The sequence below is a fragment of the Epargyreus clarus genome, unplaced genomic scaffold (genome assembly GCF_041222505.1).
Source record: "Epargyreus clarus isolate Ecla_fem2 unplaced genomic scaffold, WU_Ecla_fem_2.2 ptg000013l, whole genome shotgun sequence".
Lineage (NCBI taxonomy): Eukaryota > Metazoa > Arthropoda > Insecta > Lepidoptera > Hesperiidae > Epargyreus > Epargyreus clarus.
Window position 1 is genome coordinate 5,951,396 of NW_027332221.1, and position 26,054 is coordinate 5,977,449.

The 26,054-nt window shown below is 38.9% G+C and overlaps 2 protein-coding genes across 2 annotated transcripts; one reads left to right on the plus strand and one right to left on the minus strand.

Annotated features, from left to right (window-relative positions):
* The first annotated feature begins 397 nt into the window (after nt 1–397).
* Nucleotides 398–6,648, plus strand: LOC140746772 (uncharacterized). The gene is made up of 2 exons (XM_073078869.1): nt 398–1,388; nt 6,536–6,648. The coding sequence occupies exons 1-2, from the start codon at nt 398–400 to the stop codon at nt 6,646–6,648; spliced, it is 1,104 nt and encodes a 367-aa protein (XP_072934970.1).
* A 5,288-nt stretch (nt 6,649–11,936) lies between these two features.
* On the minus strand, nt 11,937–19,982 carry LOC140746773 (uncharacterized). Its single transcript, XM_073078870.1, has 3 exons — nt 18,992–19,982; nt 16,032–16,216; nt 11,937–12,035 (listed from the first exon to the last, which is right to left on the minus strand). The coding sequence occupies exons 1-3, from the start codon at nt 19,980–19,982 to the stop codon at nt 11,937–11,939; spliced, it is 1,275 nt and encodes a 424-aa protein (XP_072934971.1).
* Between the last annotated feature and the right edge of the window lie 6,072 nt (nt 19,983–26,054).

A 26,054-nucleotide genomic window follows, 5' to 3' on the forward strand; every position in this document is an offset into this window, starting at 1 on the left:
GTGCAGAGTTTTTGGGAACGATGGCGTAAGGAGTATTTGCATACGCTCCAAGTTAGACAGAAATGGAATAAGCATGACGTGTCGGTCAAGGAAGGCATGGTAGTAATTGTTAACACCGACAATCTACCACCCCTTCACTGGCCTCTCGGTATTATAGAAAGTATTCATCCGGCCAGTGACGGCGTCGTCCGTGTCGCCACTGTAGGGACCGCTAAAGGCAGTTTCAAACGTCCTGTAGTCAAACTCTGTCCATTACCATCCCAATAATCTTTATTATTTCCGTATTTTCTTAATCATTCGGGTGTTGTATGCGCTCGGTGACGGACGCAAACACAGCGCTTCCGAATATTCATATTTCGTATTCGCGATTTGCGCGGCGATCGCCGCTGCACGGAAAATGGCTATGAGATCTGAACAACTCATAGCCAATGAGGTGTTGGCGTTTATACAACACGCCATCGACACCATGGATGAAGTCAGCATCATCCAAATCTGTAAGAGCAACTTTACACGCGAGGAGATCGGCAGTGCCAAGATCCTCCTGTTTGAGTCGCTAGGGATGAGCGACCGGATGCCTTCCCGAAGGAAGGATGAAAAGGGAGAAAAAGGACTCCAGGATATCATCAATCTCCTGAAGGTGACTGATCCTGATGACCTGCCTGCTTTTGTGGCGAAGAACATCCACAAGCTGCCGCCCGTCACGTTCGACCATGTGGATGTAACCAGGCTGTTGAAGGACATCACAGCACTGAAGACAAGCCTGGCGGAAGTAGTATTGAAGCTAGAAGCCTCGCAAGACACCATCAGCGACCTACGGGCTGAAGTTGCTACATTACGTAATACTGTGGCAGTAAGTAGGTCGCCAGAGGTTACTAACATCAACACGCGTCGTGGGGCATGTAACACCTCGTCAGCAAGTTTCGAATCTGCGAAACTTGACACGACCCCGACCGCTGCGCCCGCATGTGGTGACACGTGCGCCACCCGCCCCGCACCTCCCCCCGCCGAGGTGTCGCCGTGCGTCGTCATGTCCACGCCTCAACGTGACTACGCTGCAGCTGCCTCCCGCCAGCTACCCGGGAAGCGGAAGACAACGAGGCCAGAGAGGGAAAGCGGGAACCCCCGCATCGAACCCCCTCGCAGTGCGGTGTCCAACCATGTGGCAGACAAGGATGGCTTTATTAAAGTCGAGCGGAAGAGGAAGAAGCCTCCTTGCCGTAACCAATGTGGCACAGCACCGACAGGAGCGGATCATGTACTGCGTCCTGCTGTTCCCGTAACGCTCGTGTATGTCTCGCGGCTTCACTACAACACGAAGCCGTCTGACGTAGTGGAGTACTTGGCGATCAACACCAATACCCGACTGGTGGTCGAGAAGTTGGAGGCGCGTAACGCAGTGAACTTTAGTTCATTTGTTGTACGCGTCCCAACCGAGCAATTGTCGACCTTCCTGAAGGAGGAGCTGTGGCCGAAGGGAGTTGTGTTCCGGAAATTCCGTGGACGGAGAGGACCCCCGGCAGTCACCAGACCCGCGTCTCACGTCGCCGCAAATACGTGATTTAGTTATAAGTATATATTAATATGTATGTTAGTCTGTAAGGTATATATGATATGGACCTCTGTATTCAATTATACTTTTGTATCTTTGTTTATATTGTCTGAAATAAATGGTTATTATTATTATTATATTAATTATGTTCATTTATAGTATTTAAAGTAAAATAGCAATTTGTAGTTTTTCTACTTTTATTCAAATGAGAGAATATCGGATACAAGCATAGATACGTGGATGCAAGTGACAGCTCAAATGACAGATAAAAAACGAGACAATAAGAATCGTCCAAAAAGTATGTCTATATTTCAACATCCTCCCTTAGACATAAACCCATCTTTGAAGAGCAAAACTCAATCTTCTGCTGAGGAGTTCCTTTCGTCAGAATGTCAGCAACCATCTCACTTGTTTGCACGTACTTTATTACAATCTTCTTCAGACGTACCTTGTCGCGCACAAAATGATGTCGTATATCTATATGCTTAGTTCTGGGATGATAGTTAATGGTACCTGCAAGTTTAATGGCACTTTGATTATCACATAAAATAATTATAGGTTCAGTGACTAACTGCGGCCAAAATTCTTCTTGCATCTGTTTAAGCCACATTGCTTCTTGAGTACAGCTTGAAAGTGACATATATTCCGCCTCTGTAGTAGACAACGCAACCGTCGGTTGTCGGCGAGAGTTCCATGAAATTGCACCACCTTGATGAATAAAAATAAAGCCGGAACATGATCTTCGATCGATTTCGTCATTACACCAGTCTGCATCGCAATAACCATGTATAAAATTTTCTTCATTTCTTTTGTATGTAAGTGTATAATTTTCAGTGAATTTCAAATATCGCAGTATGCGCGTCAACGCCACCCAGTGCTGCATTTGTGGCTTTGAATTAAATCTGCTCAATGTATTTACCGCATAAGATATATCAGGGCGCGTACATTGTGATAAGTACAATAAACACCCAATTACTTCCTGATATGGATATTTATCAGTAATTGAATCTACATTTTCAATAATTTTAAATTTTGTTTTTGGATCCATTGGGATTTTAACGCTCTTACAATCTGACATTCCATATTTACTCAATATATCTTTTATATATCTTGTTTGATCTATACTTAGAATTCCACGTTCTCTGTCTCTACGTACATGTATACCCAGATAATATTTCAATTCACCTAAGTCCTTCATTTCAAATTTATCAAACAAATTATTTTTTATATAATTCTTAGTTTCAATGGAACTTGTAAATAAAATAATGTCATCCACATAGACAGCCAAAAGATATATTTTATAATTATATTATATAATTCTTAGTTTCAATGGAACTTGTAAATAAAATAATGTCATCCACATAGACAGCCAAAAAAGTTATATCTTCGTTATCTATTCTATAATAAACACAAGAATCAAGTAATGACTGTTTTAGGCCAATGGATTTAAGTGCACGATCGAGTTTTAAGTTCCATTGCCGACTAGCTTGTTTTAGACCATACAAACTCTTTTTTAATAAGCATACTTGTGTATTGTTCACTTCGAAGTTTGGAGGTTGAAGCATATAAATGTTTTCTTCAATATCGCCTTGTAGGAACGCTGATACAACGTCCATCTGGTCTATATCCAAGTTATGTTTCACAGCTAGCGTAAGTAAATAACGTAGAGAGGAAAATCTTATTACGGGTGCATATACTTCATTATAATCATATCCTTTTCTTTGAGCACATCCTTTAATTACTAATCTAGCTTTATACTTTGCTATGTCACCATTTTCATCCCTTTTGGTTTTAAACACCCATTTGCATGATATAGCTTTCTTATCCACTGGTAACTCACATAGTACCCAAGTATTATTAATCTGTAAAGATTTGAATTCTTCTTCCATTGCTTTTTGCCACTGACTGGACTCTGGGCTAGATAGAGCTTCTTCTAATGTTAAAGGATTTTGATTTAAAACTAAGCATGCATGTTCTATTTCATTTCCATCTTGTTCATCATCACTGACATATCTTAGCTGCCTTCCTCGAGGCCTAAGATTAATAAAATTATCGGGAGAACTAAATGTATGTCGGCGATATCCCAATACCGCACTTTATTAATAAACTGAACGAAACGACTTTAATATGAGAATCACTTTTATTCACTTTTATTTACAATTCGAGCAGAGTAACGGCTTACACGACTGATTAAAGGCGAATGTACCACGCTGTACCAGCGCGTGGACTTAAATACTACTCGAGTCACAAACAGCATAAGAACTACCTCACATCACTTGTTTTGTTATAACAAGTGACGTGATTCACAATAAATTTAACTGTTAATAAAATAACATTATATTGAAAATATTGTTTTAAAAATACGAGAATTAATATTATTATAATTTACATAATTTATTTGGTATGACTAACAAAGTGTTTTGAAGTACTACCGGAAATCGTCCATATTTTAATCTAAATATTAATTCCACATTGACAATCAAAATTGACATAAATTAATATTATAATGAATTTTATGTTACTCCAAATAATTTATCTTACACAAATTACATTTGTTTTAATAAACAAGCGCGTTACAACACGCAAACATTCCTTACAAGTTTTCATAAATCGCCAAAAGAGGGCGCTACTAGTAGGATGCAAATTAAACTAAGTTTTGTTTATAAAACAATAAAATTGGAGTCATAATAATCTAATTGATTTTTACTTTGAAGGTTTGCAACAATATGAATTATTAAAAATAAATTACAAAATCAATGTTTTAAAATCAGTCGAAAGAATCAGTGCAATGTCTAAGAGACATTGAGGTTAGATCAATAACATTATTGTAATTACGAATAATTATTTTAAACATTAAATATTATAATATAAACGTAAGATACAGATTTACACCCATAAATAATTATTTTAAACATTAAATGTTATAATATAAACATAAGATACTGATTTGCGCCCATACGGCCATACTGATTCCAGCGCGTCCCTTGCGCTGTTTTACATTACAACATAATATTTTCTTTCTTTCTTCTTTCTTCTGATATCATAAAAAAAGGCGTCACTCATCACGAGTTCTAGCCAACAATAAGGCATCACCCATCCTGGGATCTAGCCAACAAGACCAGGATCAAGGATACGCATGGTGGCCAGCCAGCGTTTTAGGAAGGATATTTGGATAGGATTATAATATTTAACAAGAACACACGTGAACGCACATACATAAAATAATCATGAAAACCAGTTATATCAACACAATGCCTTTACAGTTTCAAAAGTTCTCATTTACAAGATCATCCGCCCATACGCATCTTTTTTTAAAAGAAAATAATTTGTAACAAAAAATAGAAATGAAGGTTCGGCGGTCCAAATTGTGGCGTTGTGGCACCCATGGACCACGCGCGCTCCCCGACCACTCACTTGCAGCAGGTATCGACAAACCGCCCCTGATGTCTCTCCAGCTAGTGCCATCTCTTACTTAGCGCACTCGAACCAACCCTCCACTGGCCATCCGCGGCATGACCATCGTGACAAGTCAAACGTCCTCGTGTGCTGTTCCTGTAAGGCAGAAAAAACAAACGGCGAATATTAGAATTTCCGCTCGGCCAATCCTGATTAACTTGTATTAAGGTTATTCACCACGCTAAAACTAAAAGACTAATGATGAATAGTTTATTTCAACCGTACTCAATTTCGACCTCTTTTACATTACTATCACTTTTCTAATTAAACAAAATTTTACACAAAATCGATCGGTCGTATTGTCTTTATAAGATTCAACATTTTCTACAACACCATTTAAACAAAAGAATTAGTCCCTTAACATTAAACTCAAACGCGTAAAATAAATTCTAACGAATTATTATTATATATACATTTTTTTTTTTTTTTTTATAAACTCAAGAGCTTAGCTGACCAATTCCTTCTAATTACTAAAATTACTTAGACCAAACATCAAATAATTCGAGACATTTAAGCACTACATGTGATCGATGGATACGTATAGCCCAGTAACCTCCTGTTACTTTTCATTGACGCAAATCCACTCACATGAATACACATAGTTTCTACTGAAACTTAACTTCCGCCATAGCTGCCCACCGCATACTACGGCTACACGACAACCTCTGTACAGTCCGATCAACATGTTTACTCAAGTTCTCAAGTCATTATTGTAACTACTTTAAATGAATGTAGTCAGCTTAGCACCAATTACCCCGTAATATACCCTATTTGTATGTAGAAAAATAAAATGACAGAATCTGGAAGTTCATAAAGGACATTAAAACCCAAAATTTAAATGTTCTAACCTAAATCACCTTCATCTTGCTCAATACACACCGTTAAATTTAAACACGAGCGCCACTGAACGCTACGGTATCGTATCTTCGCTGAACCCATATCACAAACACATCTATTGAGCCTTTACCAAAGACAACTCTATTCGCTTCATCAGAAAAAGAAACGAGGGACCTAATGAATCGGCTTGAGAGTACAAGCTTGGACTTTGGCCTTTTGATAAACAGGAGCAAAACTAAAATTATGATGATCGACCGTTCTGAGTCACTACAATGAACAAATCTGCTCAGCGACTTCGAAATCGTCAAGGAATTTCAATACTTGGGATCAGTCATTAATGATAAAGGAAACTGCGAAACTGAGATACGACGCCGCATCGGTATGGCTAAAACGGCAATGAACCAACTTACCAGGGTCTGGAAGGACGGGAATATTACTAAGCGTACAAAAGTTCACTTAGTTCGTACGCTCGTCTTTCCAAATTCCTTTAAGCATCGGAATCTTGGACGCTGAAAATAGCAGACAGACAAAGAGTGGACGCATTTGAGATGTGGAGCTGGCGGCGAATGCTAAGAATCCCGTGGACAGCCTTCCGGACCAACGCATCCATCTTAAAAGAATTACACCTAGAGCATTCCCAACGTCTCTCCAGCCTGTGCCTTCACCGCATACTTAAATACTTCGGTCATATAGCCCGAAGAAATAATGACAACCTAGAAAAGCTACTGGTGACAGGCAAGGTGGAGAGCAAAGACCCAGAGGACACAGCCCAAAACGATGGTCAGACCAGGTATCGGACCATCTAAAGATACCGGTCAGCGAGGCGATACACCAGGCCACTAATCGCAATCTCTGGAAAGACGCTATAAAGCAAAGAAGTAACGATCCTCAGCATTGAGGGACCGACTATAGAGAGAGAGAGAGAGAGAGAGAGAGAGAGAGAGAGAGAGAGAGAGAGAGAGAGAGAGAGAATCTCCATTGAGCAACGTGTAGACTTAAAATTGCATTAATACGACAACCTTCAGAAATTTTTCACAAGAAATAATGAGTGTACCCGCAAAATCGTAAAATTCGTAATTCGTAAGTAAATTCTTTCCAAACAGTGGTCAAATACTGGTAGCCAAATTATTAATAAACCGTCAAGTACCTCAATTTTTAACACGCTTTTATTAGCTTGGGTTGTACGTTTGTATGTATGTATGTACTAACAGTAACGGAATCTTTGAGCCCGATTTCTATCCACTTTGAACGTCCAGTTTAATTAAAAATTTTGAAGTATTATCAAAAACCACGAATACACGATTTTAACATTTTTGTACCATTGTCCTTATCAATATCCTCAGAATTAACGATTTTCGAGGCGAGAGAAAGCGCCTTATGGAGCGTTCAGGCAAAGTTACTAGATCGATTTTAAGCTTTGGAAAATAATAATTTTATTTCCCTATAACTCAAATGTACTGAAACATATCTATAATGCCATCTTGTAGAATGATTTTTTAGGATTCCGTACTCAAAGGATAAAACGAAACCCTCCGCTGTCTGTTCGTGAGTCACAGGGCTTTATCTCTTAAACCGTAATAGATAGACACTCGATTTTTTTTTTACAGACTACGCATAATGATGGTCGCTATAACAACAAATACTACGTGGGGTGCTTTTCGAAAATTGATAAGTGGAGCACTCCACGCTTTTATTTTTTACAATTATACAATTTACTGTTCCTTAATTGATTCCTAGATTGAAAATTATTTTCTACTTTTTTAGTTGATTTTATCATAAAAGCGTGTTTTTTTTTTTTTTTTTGAACTATATTTATTAAAGTATAAAGTCACTTACCGAAAAGGCTCTTACTAACTCACCGCCTTGGTTTTACCAGAGTGAAAAAGTATCCTGCCTTATAGCGGCCCGTAACATTGGCCCCTTTACGGTACGTTCGCGGTCAACACAAGTCCAGTGTCGTTGTAATACCACCAATAAGCAGCTATAGTAGATTCTTAGCCTGTGGACACTCAAACATTAGGTGAACATTATAAAATTACAAGATAGAAATAAATTAAAACAATAGACCACCCAAGTGGTTATAAGTATCAAAATGACAACGTGTCGCCCGTATGAAATAAACTGTCATACTACACCAGGGTCCACCCCAAAATTACACTGCTCCATACGTTCAGTCCCGCCATAATCAAAGCATCCAACGGCTGTCAAACGCTTTACCAACGGCATGGCTTCCTAAGGCTTCGTTCAAAGCAATCCCAGGAAAATCACCAAACACGCGCGCCAAATGTGCGCGCCATTACCCCGAACCAATAAACGTCACCATTGATCTCCATCATGACCATGTGGACACGTAGGTCCATCCAACCGCTGCTGTCGGCGATATCCCAATACCGCACTTTATTAATAAACTGAACGAAACGACTTTAATATGAGAATCACTTTTATTCACTTTTATTTACAATTCGAGCAGAGTAACGGCTTACACGACTGATTAAAGGCGAATGTACCTCGCTGTACCAGCGCGTGGACTTAAATACTACTCGAGTCACAAACAGCATAAGAACTACCTCACATCACTTGTTTTGTTATAACAAGTGACGTGATTCACAATAAATTTAACTGTTAATAAAATAACATTATATTGAAAATATTGTTTTAAAAATACGAGAATTAATATTATTATAATTTACATAATTTATTTGGTATGACTAACAAAGTGTTTTGAAGTACTACCGGAAATCGTCCATATTTTAATCTAAATATTAATTCCACATTGACAATCAAAATTGACATAAATTAATATTATAATGAATTTTATGTTACTCCAAATAATTTATCTTACACAAATTACATTTGTTTTAATAAACAAGCGCGTTACAACACGCAAACATTCCTTACAAGTTTTCATAAATCGCCAAAAGAGGGCGCTACTAGTAGGATGCAAATTAAACTAAGTTTTGTTTATAAAACAATAAAATTGGAGTCATAATAATCTAATTGATTTTTACTTTGAAGGTTTGCAACAATATGAATTATTAAAAATAAATTACAAAATCAATGTTTTAAAATCAGTCGAAAGAATCAGTGCAATGTCTAAGAGACATTGAGGTTAGATCAATAACATTATTGTAATTACGAATAATTATTTTAAACATTAAATATTATAATATAAACGTAAGATACAGATTTACACCCATAAATAATTATTTTAAACATTAAATGTTATAATATAAACATAAGATACTGATTTGCGCCCATATGTACAATCTGTGCTTGGTTCATATGTCGGATCTTGATCTGTCATATTATCCACAGATTCAAAGCTTTCACATAAAGTTGTATTAGTTACATCCTCATTAGAATCATTTGAACTACAAGTTTGATTGTTGACACTATCAGTAGGTTTAACAGGCTCATCTAACGGCATGGATACCTGTAATGGGGCATCAGAGTTAACATTCGGCAATAATACATCTTTCTGAACATCTTCTATGAATACGACATTCCTGCTTTTTGTAACCTTTTGAGTGACAGGATCCAACAGTCTGTACCCTTTCGTATTCTCGCAATATCCAAGAAATATCATTTCAGTGGATTTCGAATCCCACTTCAATCTCTTTTCCTTCGGTACGTGCACCATGGCTTTACATCCAAAAATTTTTAAATGAGAAATATTTGGTTTCAAACCTGTCAACATTTCCAGTGGTGTCACATCGTTAAGGACGCGAGTCGGAGAACGGTTAATAATATGAGCTGCAGAATCCACTGCCTCTGCCCAAAATTTCTTGGATAATCCAGCATCCTCCAGCATACACTTTGCACGTTCTACGAGCGTGCGATTCATGCGCTCTGCCAGCCCATTCTGCTCTGGTGTATAGGGCGCTGATGTTTGATGCCTGATGCCGTAACCTGATAAAAATTTCGACATTTCATGATTAATATATTCCAAGCCATTATCTGTTCGAAGAATTTTTATTTTACAGTCAAGCTGATTTTCCATTTCGTTTTTGTATATTTGAAGCACCTCTTTAATATTTATTTCTTAAGAAATAGACATTGACCTTCCTAGAGAAGTCATCTATAAAGGTTATAAAATACCTTGCTCCACCCATAGATGGCACTTCCATAGGTCCACACAAATCAGAATGCACGATTTGCAATGGCTCTTTTGCCCTCGAACCACAATTTGAGAAAGGAAATCTGGTTTGTTTACCTTTCAAACAGGGAATACAATTGATATTTATATTATTGTTTTCTACTAACTTAATTCCTTCAGTGCACAATGGCAGTTTCCGTACATCATTGTAATTCAGATGTCCCATTCTTCGATGCCAAATATTTAAACTCGTTTCTTCGGAAGTAGCAACAAATGCATTGCCATTAAAAGTATTTAACTTATACATGTTGTTTATAAGCTTAGCAGTAGCCACTATTTTCTGATGTTTATTTAATATTTGACAACCAATCTTATTAAACATTACTTGACAACCACTCTTAGACAATTGACTGACTGACAATAGATTCGAATTCAACTTTGGAACATACAAAATATCTTTCACCTGTACTTTGTTTACATTACCATCTTCACCAATAAGGTTTAAGTCAATATTACCAATATATTGTACAGCGACTGATTCATTATTGGCAACCATTATATTTTATATCGGAGGTGCCCGGATATCATACATTCCATCAAGAATATTCGTCATATGTAAAGATGCGCCAGAATCTACAATCCATGAAGCATTATCTACGGAGTGTCGAGTTGCAGAAAAAACAGCTGCATAACCTTTTCCATTATCATCATTTTTCTTCTTAAAGTTGCAGAATTTGCTTATATGGCCATATCGATTACAATTGTAGCAACGGGGACCAGGTGATTTGGTACATTTATTAAATTTTAGATTATTTTTATTATTATGCTTTGTGTACAGAACTGAAACATTAGTGTCTTTTACTTCCTGAAGTAATTTGGTTTTTATGCAATCAGTTGTTATCTTTATACCTGAGCTTTCTAACCCCATGATCATCGGTTTGTATTTTTCCGGCAAACCGGCTAACATTAAAGTACCAAGCCACTCATCATCAACATTAAAACCTATATTTCTAAGTTTGTGGGCGGTGGTCACAATTTTATTCACATATTCTTCTATGCTGTTACAACTTTCTAAGGTTGTATTTACCAAATCGCGGAGTAACCCAACTTTTCGTGTCAGACCTGAGTCTTCAAACGCATTTTGCAAATTTTTCCATACCTGTCTGGCAGTCTTTGCTTCATGAACGTTAACATAATTAATCGGATCCACAAGCAAAATGATTTTCGACTTCGCCTTGAGGTCGTTCTTCGCATTTATGGTAGAATCTTCGGCAGGTTCGACACAATCCCACAAATCCTCATGTTGTAAATAGGTTTGGACTGCGAACTTCCAAGTATTATAATTCTCTCGTCCCTTTAATTTGTCTATATGAACGTTAGACACGGCCATTTTACTTCGGTACAAAATGAAAATTTTGTATTGTAACGGCCGACCTAAAAATCGAGAAAACACTCGCGGAACTAGTTTTACTGAATTATCGGAATTACTATTTCAACAACAATGACTAAAAACGGGTCAATGGCCCATAACCTAAAGTAAAATAGCAATTTGTAGTTTTTCTACTTTTATTCAAATGAGAGAATATCGGATACAAGCATAGATACGTGGATGCAAGTGACAGCTCAAATGACAGATAAAAAACGAGACAATAAGAATCGTCCAAAAAGTATGTCTATATTTCAACAGTATTATATATATTATCCTATATATACCGCATATTTTTCCCGCAAGTCTTTATTTTTGTATCCGCTATATCCTTTCTCTTGAAGGTATCCTTCAATCCCGGGGGAAATGGTTACGCCCCAACGCTTATTCGCTTGTGCATACAGTCCCATCCTCAATCATCCAATCCCGACGCACGTACTCCGGTGACGTTTACGATGACGTACTGTATGCACATTGACCACTAGTCCCAAGGACGGTTGAGTGGGCCTTGAGCTACGTGACCTTACGCACCGCGCCGCAATTGCGTACTCTCTTTTCGCGACCACGTGGCCCTATTTTTCCGCATTTTTCCGCTTTTCACATCGCGCACCGCAAACCGCATACCCGCCTAGAATTAGTGCACAGAATCCAGAGGACCTGCCGAGCTGCAACTACAAGACCACAGGTACGTGCATTATTCCATAGGGAAAGCTACCCAATTCTTCTTTCTCCGCGCTTTCTTTATTTCGCCTACCTAGTTCTAGTGTGCACAAGTTGTAGGCATCAAAACCGCCACCCCAATAATGGTATATTAAAAAACTGAGATCGTAACTATAAATAATTTTCTCTTAAACGTAATAATGAAACTTTTCTGATTTTTAACGCCTCAACTCAGCTCACAAAACCTTTCATCTCATCATTGATTAATTTGTCTGTTTCCTTATCACTCTTCTTGTACATCAACATCTTCCTCGTCTGTTTCTTTCTTCTAAACAATCTTTTTACTTTAGTACAAGGCTTTATCCAGTCCTCCTGATGGTAAGTGGCTACTGTCTGGACTGCATGTTCGTCTGCTACTCCTATATTACATAAAAAAGGTACCTATTATACTTCCCTCAAGATACACCTTTTTTTTTTGTTCACAAGAGGGGAAACCTTCAAAAGGTACCCTATGCCGTGGGAACGACACGGGGTTATGTGGGATTCTTACCGCACTAAAACCCCCCCGGTAGTTGTCCTCGGCGCTGCTTAGAGAACTTAAAAATAAAAATAAAACATGTAATTATACATTTCTCTAATAGTCCCCTGGTTGCTTTGAAAAGCCTTTCTTTAAGAACACAATAAATATGGTTCTTATGTTATTAGATTTTAGCAGCAAAAATAATTTACTTTAACAATGGCTATGGGATCAGTAGATCAGTAGACACTGACAATCTTACAAAGCACACTGCTACTATATTAATCCTCAGAAAAACAATGCATCCATGCAGGAAATTAAGGGTGCAAAAGCCTCAACAAAGGTTATATGTAGATGTATTATAGGCGCAATTCAATATAATTATTAGGCAATAGCTAATACGCAAATATAAATGGGACTAACGTCACGTATATTTAAATAATGTAATGCTGTAAAAAAGTTACTTACGTGCTCCTGTATGTGCCATTGACAAGTTAATATCAATGTTGATTTATGGTCTAAAAGAAAACTGTATAAGGTTTTGCAGCGATTTGTAGTTATACCACAATTGACTCGCGTTTCATGTTGTCTCTCAATAATCCAATAGTGACGTGAAGTTCAAAATACAGTCTAGATTCTTACAGGTTATATAGATTTGATGGTCCGATATAATAACGAAAGTCTAATAGGTAAAGTAAATCCTTTAGTTGAATCCTCCAGTCCACCTGATGGTAAGTAGCTACTGCCGCCTATGGACGTCTGTAATCAACGTCAGATAGGATTATATATTCCTACCTGGAGTCGGATACAGCCTACAGATGCGCCGCTATCCCTGAGGACTAAGCTGGAACGTCTCGGAAACGTATGTCTCCCTTACCACACCCTTCAAACCAGCACACAGCAGCCTAGCGGTGGGTCGTTGAAGTTTTTTCGGTCAACGAAACGTCAACGTTAATTTCCATTGATCAACTAGTTGATCAACTAGTTAATTTCGTCAACGAGTTAACGTGTTACTAATTTCAACTTGCATCAATAATAAACGGTTTTTAACTATGCTGCAACGATCAACGCTTCTCTACTGAAGTGCGGTAAATGTTATTTTAGAAACAATTTGACGTAATGTATTAAATATCAATATCAAGAATTGATAATTATAATTATTTATTAGGAAATAATTCGATATGTTCTACATAATTGGAGTTTAAATTATGCTATTATACCGACAATCAAGCTCGTCTGCTACTCGTATATTATAAAAAAAATTAACGTAAGTTTAATTCTAAACAAAATACAATTTTACGTTGAAAATAACGAAACGTTCCGTTTAACGTCGTTGACGTAACGTTGATTCGTTGAACGGTTGATTTAACTCGTTCGTTGATTCAACGACCACCGTTACAAAATACAATTTACGTTGAAAATAACGAAACGTTCCGTTTAACGTCGTTGACGTATTTAACTAGTTAATTTCTATTGGGTTAACGTTGATTCGTTGAAAGTGAATCAACGGTTGATTTAACTAGTTCGTTGATTCAACGACCACCGCTACTAATAATATATATACTTATAGTTGTTATATGGTAATAAATACTAAAAATAAAAATAAAGAACATTTTGGTGGCACGGAAGTCTCATGTGTGAGTTTAACTCTTATTTAATTCTTATTATAAAAATAAAATAAGGTTATGTCTCAATGTACATGAATAGAATTCATTTGCTCAAGTGGCGAGCCTGCTCGCTTAATTTTATATTTTCTTTTATGTTCTAACCTAACCTAACAAATTCTACATACCTACAACGCTCTAAAGATTGTTTTTTTATCATGATTCAAATATACATATATAGTGATTGAAGGTGGTAGAACATTTTGTGGTTAGACTTCGGCGGCACCACCGCCACACCTATTTCTGCCTCATAACAGCAGCGTTGAGGCTGCTGTAGCGGTGGTCGTTGAATCAACGAACTAGTTAAATCAACCGTTGATTCACTTTCAACGAATCAACGTTAACCCAATAGAAATTAACTAGTTAAATACGTCAACGACGTTAAACGGAACGTTTCGTTATTTTCAACGTAAATTGTATTTTGTAACGGTGGTCGTTGAATCAACGAACGAGTTAAATCAACCGTTCAACGAATCAACGTTACGTCAACGACGTTAAACGGAACGTTTCGTTATTTTCAACGTAAAATTGTATTTTGTTTAGAATTAAACTTACGTTAATTTTTTTTATAATATACGAGTAGCAGACGAGCTTGATTGTCGGTATAATAGCATAATTTAAACTCCAATTATGTAGAACATATCGAATTATTTCCTAATAAATAATTATAATTATCAATTCTTGATATTGATATTTAATACATTACGTCAAATTGTTTCTAAAATAACATTTACCGCACTTCAGTAGAGAAGCGTTGATCGTTGCAGCATAGTTAAAAACCGTTTATTATTGATGCAAGTTGAAATTAGTAACACGTTAACTCGTTGACGAAATTAACTAGTTGATCAACTAGTTGATCAATGGAAATTAACGTTGACGTTTCGTTGACCGAAAAAACTTCAACGACCCACCGCTAATTATTAGTATATATAGTATATTTATTTATTTATTATTTATGCACACACACTATAGATAGAAGAAGAAAAAACACATATAAAGTATGTACAAAGGCACTGCTTATTTCTGTAAGAAATTTCTTCCAGCAGACCTGTGAGTGGATAGGGGGTGCAAAATGGTAGAATCTGTGTGTACTTATAGATGTTAAAATAACATTACATATTATACTATACATACATATATAAATAAATACTGATATACATATACTATATATAAATTAACTACTTAGATAAGGAACTATAATACTCTTTAACTCGCTTTTTGAATACAGAAATAGTGTCAGATTCGCGAATCTTTGGTGGAAGCGCATTCCACAATCTAACAGCATGCAGAGAAGGAGGAGGAGGAGGAGGAGAGGAGGAGAAGGAGAAGGAATAGGAATAGGAAGAAGTTTTATGGGAGGGAAATTTGAGTAGGGTCTTAATATGTGTTCTGTAAGGAGCGTAAGGAGGTCGAGCGAAAGAGAAACGTTCTCGCAGGTAAGTGGGATAGTTGGAGTTACGGAGTATATTAAACAATAACCATAGTATCCTTGTGTTTCTGCGAAGGCGGATTGTGAGCCACTTGAGATCCTTACGAAGTTGAGAAACGTGATCGTATTTGCGAACACCGAAAATAAAACGAATACACAAATTTTGTAAGCGCTCAAGTTTATTGAGGAGCTCCTCTGTGGCATCCAAATAACAGGCGTCAGCATAGTTGATAATGGGTAGAATTAAAGTTTGGGCGAGAGTGATCCTAGTTTTTAAGGGTAAGAAACATTGCAGGCACCTCAGCGAATGGAAAACATGATGAACTTTTCAACTCACTTCACTGACTTGGGCTGTCCACGAGAGATTTGTATCAATCACAACCCCGAGATTTCTTACCTTGTCAGCGTAGGCAATACGAATACCGTCAACCGTGATAGGTGCTAATGTCGAAATATCAATGGAACTTCGTATATGACTGCTACCTTTAATAATGGCTTGTGTCTTATGAGCATTAATGGAAACTCCGAACGATGCGGCCCAATTGACGATATTGTTGATGTCGTTGTTCATAGCAGCTATGGCTGAGTTGGTGTTTTTTTTGCTGAAAAATGAGAGTAAATCTGCAGATCGTCGGCGTAGAGATGAAAATTGGAAGAAATTAAGGAAGTCAAGGAATTAATAAAAATAGAAAAAAGCAACGGAGAGAGAACGCCACCCTGAGGAACTCCCGCAACTAAATCGCATGCATTAGACAACGCGTCGTCAATGCGAACACGTTGCGAGCGACCCCGAAGATAGGAATCAAACCAAGTTATAGCGGTAGAAGAAACATTAATTGAATGTAAAATACCCAGAAGTATGTCAAGGTCGACACATAAGAAGGCGTTGCTGTAATCAAGCAACACCAAAACAGTAAGTTTCTTATTTTCAATAGCCAAACGAATGTCCTCTGTGACTTTTAGGAGAGCAGTGACTGTGCTGTGTCCAGTTCTGAAGCCGGATTGGAAAGTATTAAGAAGATTATTGGAATTTAAAAAGGTGGCGAGCTGGATATGAACGATGTGTTCAAGTACTTTGGAGAGGAAGGGTAGGATAGAGATGGGACGAAAGTGAGACAAGGTGGTAGGATTATTAACTTTGGGAAGAGGGGTAATAAAGGCCATTTTCCAAGCTGAGGGAAATGAACCAGAAGATAGGGAATGGTTAAATAAATGAGTAAGTGTAGGAAGAACTGATGGCAAAATTAAGACTATCATTTTTGAGCATAGATTATCGGTACCAATTGAAGAAGAGTTAATAGCTAAAACAGATTTTTTCACGGTCTCTTGAGTCACAGAGGTAAAGCTAAATTGTTTACATAACGGTTTAGGCGTATTGAGAAGTGCAAGTAACGTACTGGATTTAACTTGAGGATCTAAGGGTACTGAGGAGAGTGAAAAATGTTTATTAAGATCGCTCGAATTAAATACATTGCAAGTGCTCGTTGAAGATTTGCCGATGCCAACAGATTTTAAAAACCGCCAAACCTCTGTAGGGTCACGGTCCACAAGAGAATCGTGGAAATGGCGTCTCTTAGCATCTCTACACATACGATTGCAACGATTACGCAACTCTTGAAATAACCTTAGATTAGATTCAGAGGGGCAATGTTTGCACCTTCTTTTAGCCTTATATCTACGAGCCATAAGTGCTTTTATATCGTTGGTGAGCCATGGAGCAGGATTTCGCTTAATTTTGACTCGACGTAAGGGCGCATGCTTGTCAAATAAGCTAACTACAGTCGCCGTAAAGGTAGCCACCTTGTCATCAATGTTCATCAAGAAGAGAGGGATTGCAATTAGGGAAATGGTGAGTAGCTGAAAGTGGTAGAAAATGAAGGTTGAAAGAGGATAATACATTTAGAAGTTTAGCTGAGCGAGAATCGTTTTTGATCATGCAAGTATTGAAATCCCCCATTACAATGACATGTTCGTACATAGGACAAAAATTTGATAATACTTTATGAAAATTGTTAAAATAATCAATGTGTAAATTTGGACTGTAGAACACGGCAAGTAACATTTTATTATAGTTTAGGGATATTTCTAAAAATAAGTATTCGGCAGATTCGGAATATTCTGCGGTGGACGAGCTGACGATTTTGTATGGGATATCGAAACGCAAATAAATTGCAACACCCCCACAACCTTTACCTACTCTGTCATTGCGAATAAGACAAAAACCAGGAAGTGTATACAGAGCAGAGGGCAGCGTAGGTTTAAGAAAAGATTCGGAGATAAGAAGCGCGTCAATGTGATTACTGCTAATGGATGCCAGAAGATCAGAGTAATGCTTCGGAACACTTTGGATATTTATGTGTGCTATGTTGAGATATTGGGAAGTTGAAGGAAATAAAGAGGAAATGATCATGCAGCGTCTGACTCCCCGAGGATTCACTATCTGCACTAACAAAATTAGAAACTGAAGACGAGCAAGAGAAAAAAGAGTCATTTATATCAACTACATTATTCATAGTAATTCAAATAAAAATAGACATATAATTATATAAATACAATAATAAAATATGTAAAGGTAACTACGTAAGAATATAAAAACAATATACATATAATATATGTCGGGGGCAGGTCTAGGCGTTGAAAGCGGATGACGTAATACCAGATGCTGGCGGCACCTGCACCGGACGACATTCCTTATCGCCTTATGACCCATCTACCTGATTACTTTACCTGCTCTTCCTATAAAAAGGGTTGAAGCACTTGATCAGTACGCATTTGGTTTGGATGCGTCTCGGTGCACGGATCGCTGTCTGTTTCAATAGAGTGTCCTAGCCCTCGCTATGGTTATTTTGCTATATAGTAGACTTACTGACTATGATAACTAATTTTATTAAATTATGCGATGCCATATACTTGACCGACTGACTATGATAACTAATTTTATTATTACTGAATTACTGTTCCCCTTAATCATCTTTTCCCTACGTATACTAATTAGGTATACTAAATAACACAAATCTATTATATGTTCAAACTGCCAAACTCACTGCTCACTGATATAATAATAATAATAATAACCATTTATTTCAGACAATATAAACAAAGATACAAAAGTATAATTGAATACAGAGGTCCATATCATATATACCTTGCAGACTAACATACATACTAATATATACTTATAACTAAATCACGTATTTGCGGCGACGTGAGACGCGGGTCTGGTGACTGCCGGGGGTCCTCTCCGTCCACGGAATTTCCGGAACACAACTCCCTTCGGCCACAGCTCCTCCTTCAGGAAGGTCGACAATTGCTCGGTTGGGACGCGTACAACAAATGAACTAAAGTTCACTGCGTTACGCGCCTCCAACTTCTCGACCACCAGTCGGGTATTGGTGTTGATCGCCAAGTACTCCACTACGTCAGACGGCTTCGTGTTGTAGTGAAGCCGCGAGACATACACGAGCGTTACGGGAACAGCAGGACGCAGTACATGATCCGCTCCTGTCGGTGCTGTGCCACATTGGTTACGACAAGGAGGCTTCTTCCTCTTCCGCTCGACTTTAATAAAGCCATCCTTGTCTGCCACATGGTTGGACACCGCACTGCGAGGGGGTTCGATGCGGGGGTTCCCGCTTTCCCTCTCTGGCCTCGTTGTCTTCCGCTTCCCGGGTAGCTGGCGGGAGGCAGCTGCAGCGTAGTCACGTTGAGGCGTGGACATGACGACGCACGGCGACACCTCGGCGGGGGGAGGTGCGGGGCGGGTGGCGCACGTGTCACCACATGCGGGCGCAGCGGTCGGGGTCGTGTCAAGTTTCGCAGATTCGAAACTTGCTGACGAGGTGTTACATGCCCCACGACGCGTGTTGATGTTAGTAACCTCTGGCGACCTACTTACTGCCACAGTATTACGTAATGTAGCAACTTCAGCCCGTAGGTCGCTGATGTTGTCTTGCGAGGCTTCTAGCTTCAATACTACTTCCGCCAGGCTTGTCTTCAGTGCTGTGATGTCCTTCAACAGCCTGGTTACATCCACATGGTCGAACGTGACGGGCGGCAGCTTGTGGATGTTCTTCGCCACAAAAGCAGGCAGGTCATCAGGATCAGTCATCTTCAGGAGATTGATGATATCCTGGAGTCCTTTTTCTCCCTTTTCATCCTTCCTTCGGGAAGGCATCCGGTCGCTCATCCCTAGCGACTCAAACAGGAGGATCTTGGCACTGCCGGTCTCCTCGCGTGTAAAGTTGCTCTTACAGATTTGGATGATGCTGACTTCATCCATGGTGTCGATGGCGTGTTGTATAAACGCCAACACCTCATTGGCTATGAGTTGTTCAGATCTCATAGCCATTTTCCGTGCAGCGGCGATCGCCGCGCAAATCGCGAATACGAAATATGAATATTCGGAAGCGCTGTGTTTGCGTCCGTCACCGAGCGCATACAACACCCGAATGTGATATAATGGAAGAAATTTTGTTTACCTTCTAACAGTATCTTAATATTACTATTATTGAAAACACTTAAAAAAATGTTAAAAATATTTTTCACTAAATTTTTAGAAGAAGTAGTTGTCCCATGCCTTCGATTTTTCTCCGAGATTTGTCGGGAAGGATTATGGTTATCTTGCCCTCTACGGACCAGCACTGCTTTATGCCAAAATGATTCCGAGCTGCGATGAAAACTCTGTGCCTGGACTTCGTTAGAAATTCGGAGATAGTGATGCCAGTACCCTTAAGTGCGGTTTTACTGTCCTAGACTAGATGCCTGTGTGCCATGTGAAGGAACCTAACGAGAACAGGTCGTGTTTTGTCCTGGACTGGCCCTAATCTGTGACAAACGTGCACACTGTCCAATTTCAGATCGGATAACTTTAATTGGTTGGATATAATGTTATGGACCACTTCGTGAACTTTTTCATTTTGGCTTTCAGGAATGTCGTGGAATAGGAGGACCTTTCTTCTCATGGCAGTTTCATGCCTGTCCAGGCCAAGTGAGAGAAGTTCTATTTGAGTTTTCATGATAGGGTTTCCCAAACAAATGACTTGAATTCGGAGAACTCACGTGCTAGAGTGTTGATGTCTAGATTGGAGGAACTGGAACCAGCTGTGGCATTCTTCAGCCTTTCCTCATAGTCCTGCATACGGGAGCCAAAGAGCTTTTCTAGCTTGTCCAGGTTGTTTGACAGTTGTGTGTCCAAAGTTTAATTAGAAGTGAATTAGTGAATAAGGCACAGTATCCAAAGGAAATGTGATATATAGTGAATACAGGTGGGTTCAGCAGTTAATTAATACATATGATTGGTGAAAATAATGCACTTGAATTAATTTTAAATGTAAAAAAAACTAAGAGCACACTAGATTCGCGTCTTTTCGTCGCGACTACCTGTTAGGGTCCTGGGACTTAAATGAGAGAGTGGACTGTATTTTGCTGGTTTAATAGGCCTCTTAATTACATTAGGGTTTCCCGGTCAAACAATATTTAAATAGAAATCGTCCGTGGCCGTCGGAGGTCGCAAGCGTGAGTGATGTTCGGCTCGTACCACCACCGCACCGCCCGTGCCGATGACGTTGCCCGCCTCCTCCGCCCGCGCGTCTCTTCCCGTGCGTGTTACGTAGGTATCTTAACATGCTCCCCGGGTTGAAGCGATGAAGAAGACTTCAAAACTCTGGAAGGGGGCAAATATTATTAAAGGCTCGACGAATTGTGCCTCTCCTCGTCCTCAGTTCCGCGACTCTACTGATGCCGTCGCTACCAGGATAGAGCTGGATGACGCGCCCCAAAGACCACAAAAGGGGTGGAAGATTCCGATCCTTTATTAAAACAAGCGACCCAAGTTTCAGTTCGTTGTTGGATTTTTGCCACTTGACCTTTTGCTGCAACAGACTGACATATTCCGTGGAGAACCGGTTCCAGAAGTGCTGCTTGATGAGCTGAATTCTCTTATATCGCTCCAGACGAACTATGTTGGTGTCAGGCACTGCTGGCTGAGGAATGGCCAGAAGTGAGCGTCCAATCAAAAAATGACTTGGTGTAAGAGCCGTGTAATCGGAAGGATCAGTGGCGAAAGGAGTAAGAGGGCGAGAATTTAATATAGCCTCTATTTCGGCGAGACAGGTTGCCATCTCTTCGTATGTAAAATGAGTTGTTTGTAATATACGCTTAAGGTGATATTTCGTGGAACGAACAGCAGCTTCAGCTAAACCATTGAAGTGGGGGGTGTAAGCCGGCACAAATTTAAAGTCGATGCCTTCCTGAGCTACGTGACCTTGAAGATCGGAGTTTAAAAGGAACTGAGCCAACTCGTTACTAGCGCCTACGAAATTGGTACCATTATCGGACGTGATGGATGATGGTACACCACGACGTGATACAAAACGTTTTAATGCGGCTATAAACGCGTCGCTGGACAACGCCGTGACGAGCTCGATGTGACAGGCCTTGGTCGAATTGCAAATGAAGATTGCTAAAAAAGATTTAATAAGTTTGCAACCTCTTCCTTTGCGATCTGCTATCAACACCGGTCCCCCGTAGTCAACTGAACAATGTAGAAATGGATATTCTAAATTCGTTCTCGATGTGGGCAACTGCCCCATGATGGGCTGAACTGTTTCAGTTTTGAACCTGAAGCAACGAATACATTTGTGTACAATATGTTTTGCAAGATTCGTGCCACCTAAGGGCCAATAAATCTGTTTTAAAGTTCCTAGAAGAAGTTGAGGTGGGGCATGTAAATATTTAATATGGAAATGATGAAAAAGTATTTTGGTGAAATGATGTTTACTACAAAGAATGATGGGGTGCTTGATGTCGTAACTATAAGGTGAATTATCTAATCTGCCACCAACTCTCATGATATTATTTGAATCTAAGAATGGAGTTAATGAAGTCAATCGATTTTTCTTAGGTAATGATTTGCCAGCTTTAAGAATAGCATATTCGTCAGGAAACATTTCAAGTTGTGCTTTATGTGTTATTAAATTTAATGAATTTTGAAGCTCATGAACTGTGAGACAACCAGTTAACTTATTATTTTTACTTCTACAGTTATGAATGAATCTCAGTAAATATGCTATTATATGTTGCAAATGAGTTAATTTTGATTTATTTTTCATTAGGTTAGTTATGGGATCGGCATTAGAATGATTATCAAGCGCGAATGAACACATAATCAACTCAGGTAGATCGTGCTTCACATTGGGCATTTTAGGCCACTCAGTTTCGTCTTTAGTCAGAAAAGACGGTCCTGACCACCAAAGAGACGAACTGCTGATTTGGTCAGCCTTCACCCCGCGAGAAACAAGATCCGCCGGATTATCCTTCGACGGTACGTAACTCCACGTGTAACTTTCGGTGCTCTCTTGAATTTCGTTAACTCTGTTACGAACAAAGGTTTTAAGATGTGCTGGTGGTGTACTTAACCACCCCAGAACTATGGTCGAGTCACACCAGAATTTACATGTGATAATGGGTATGGTTAATGAATTTAAAACTTTATTACACAACCTTGCAGCTAATAACGCTCCGCAAAGCTCAAGACGAGGTGTCGTTGTGGGTTTTATGGGAACTATTTTACTTTTTGAGGTTAAAAGGTGTACCTGAATCGACCCTGAGCTATCAACTGAACGCACATATAGGCAAGCTCCATAAGCCCGCTCTGATGCATCTGAAAAAACATGAATTTCATGACTTATGGAGTCGTCTGCGAGTACCCAGCGAGGAATCTTTAAATTATTTAGAAGTGGCATAGTGTTAACAAATGAAAGCCATATGTTTCTTAAGTATTGCGGAACCTCTTCATCCCACGAACACTTTTCAACCCAAAGTCTTTGCATTACAATTTTGGCTTCTACAATACAAGGATTTACAAGACCTAAGGGATCAAAAATTTGACTGATGACTGATAATATTTGACGTTTTGTAATTTTATCATTATGTTCAATATGTATGGAAAATGAAAGTGTGTCTGCATCACAAATCCAATGGAGTCCTAATGTTTTTGAAGATACCTTGTTAGTACTTGAAATATTTAAAATATTATCTGGTTCAGTATAAGGTGAAATTTGATTAAGGATGTATTTACTATTTGATTGAAACTTTCGTAAGTTGAATCGGGCTAACTTTAAAGTTGATATAACGCCTTCACATATTCTAATTGTATCTTCGATAGTCGACGCACCGCTTATGTAATCGTCAACATAAAAATCGCGTTGAATTGACCGCTTCACGTCACTATCGGAAGTACTACATGCTAAAGAAACTAAACATTTAGTGGCCAAGTATGGCGCTGAAGCTGTACCGAAGCTCAAAGTATTTAAAGTATAGGTTTTTAAAGGATGTGATGAATCATACCTAAATATTATTTGTTGAAGGGAGCGTTGAGACGGGTTCAGTTCAATCGCTCTGTACATTTTTTCGATGTCCCCGGTGATGACGTATTTGTGCTGTCGAAAACGTAACAAAATGGAATAAAGGTCCTCCTGTACAACTGGTCCGACCATTTGAATGTCGTTAAGTGACACACCTGTATCGGAAGCTGCCGAAGCATCAAAAACGGTTCGAAGCTTCGTAGTAAGACTCGACTCGCGAAGCACGCCATGGTGAGGAAGAAAATAATTAATTTTATATTTAAGACTGCCAGACGAAGACTCTTTATTTTCAGTCATATGACCTAAGCTTTCATACTCGCCCATGAACTCCATGTACCTGTCTTTAAAAACAGGTTCTCGCAAAAACTTACGCTCCAAGGAGAGGAAACGAAATTTAGCTCGTTGAAACGAATCGCCTAAGACCGAAGGGTCCTCCTTCAGCGGCATTGTTACAACGAAACGGCCATCGTCTTTGCGAGTAGTCGTTTCTAAGAAGCTCTGCTCACAGGCACGTTCCTCAGAAGATAAAGAGTGCTTGGCTGCTATGGTGTCCAATTCCCAGAAACGAGTTAAGTCTGGATTGGTTTCCTCGTTTACAAAATTGCAAACTGCAGGAGAAGACGGTGACTTAAGGCGGGGTACATACCCAGACACCAACCAACCCAATTTCGTTTCATATAGTTTAGGTTGATTTTTACCTAAATCGATGGAATTGTTACATAAGACTGACCAAAATACATCGGCCCCTACTAAGATGTCAATTTCTGACGGGACATTAAAAGAAGGGTCAGCTAGACTTATTCCCATTGGAAGAGGAATATGGTCTATGTCAATAAATGAAACCGGCAATGCTTTAGTTATTTGCGGTAAAATAAGACAATCAATAGTCATGCTATAGTCATTATAGAACGACTTTATAGTAAGGCTGCAAGACTGTGTAATAGATGAAGTATTATTGTTGATACCTGTTACTGTGGAGCTCGTAGTACGCCGCGACAAACCCAGCTTACCACAGAGTGATTGAGTAACGAAGTTAGCCGTGCTGCCATTATCGAGTAGCAGCCGAGCCGAGCGCACGTCGTTCGCGCCGGCGACCACCTTCACGAGCGCTGTGGACAGCAAAATGTGCGCAGGAGTAGTATACTGTTGCACATTCTTTGAATTTGCAAAATTACTAACGGAAGGCATAGGCGGCTCAGAATGCACTATAGGCTCATGTATGTGTAATAATGTATTGTGCCTTTTTTTGCAATATTTACACGGTACAAGGTTACATTTATTTTCTAAGTGCCCTGGACGTAAACAATTAAGACAGACCTTTGAATCTTTGGCCTTTTGTATACGACTTTCTATAGGTAGGGCTCTGAATGTGTCACAGGCAAAAAGATAATGATTTTGATTACAAATTGGGCACGCTATTGATTTTTTATGAAATTTATTTAATGATTTATTTAAATTGTTATTATTTGTTGCTATTAAGAGATTGGTATTTGATTTATGAGACTCGGATTTATACTTTTTACCTTTACTTTCTTGCAATGTTTCTAATAAGCCCGCCCTGTTATTGAGAAATGTAATAAATGTTGTTAAAGAAGGTGGCATCTCGAGAGTATTTCTGTGTTCCTCCCAAACCCTGTGAGTAACACTGTCAAGTTTTTCTGCCATCATGTGGATAATTAATGTATCCCAATATTGAGTCGGTTGGTCTAAAGTTGAAAGTGCGCGAAGGTTTTTATTAGTAACATCTATAAGGCGACGAATACCAAAACATGACTCACTACGCATATGCTCAACATTAAAAAGTTCCCTGACGTGATTATTAACGAGTAATCTTTTATTGTCATATCGGTCGCATAATAATTTATACGCGGCCTCATAATTATCGGCTTTAAAATCTAAATTGTCGATGACCAACAATGCACTACCTTTAAGAGATGCGCGCAGATAATGTAATTTACTGATATTATCCATGTCTGATCTCGAGTGAATTAAAGAAACAAATGTATCCCTAAACTCTAACCAGTGTTGATAGTGACCGTGAAAAACGGGTAAATCTA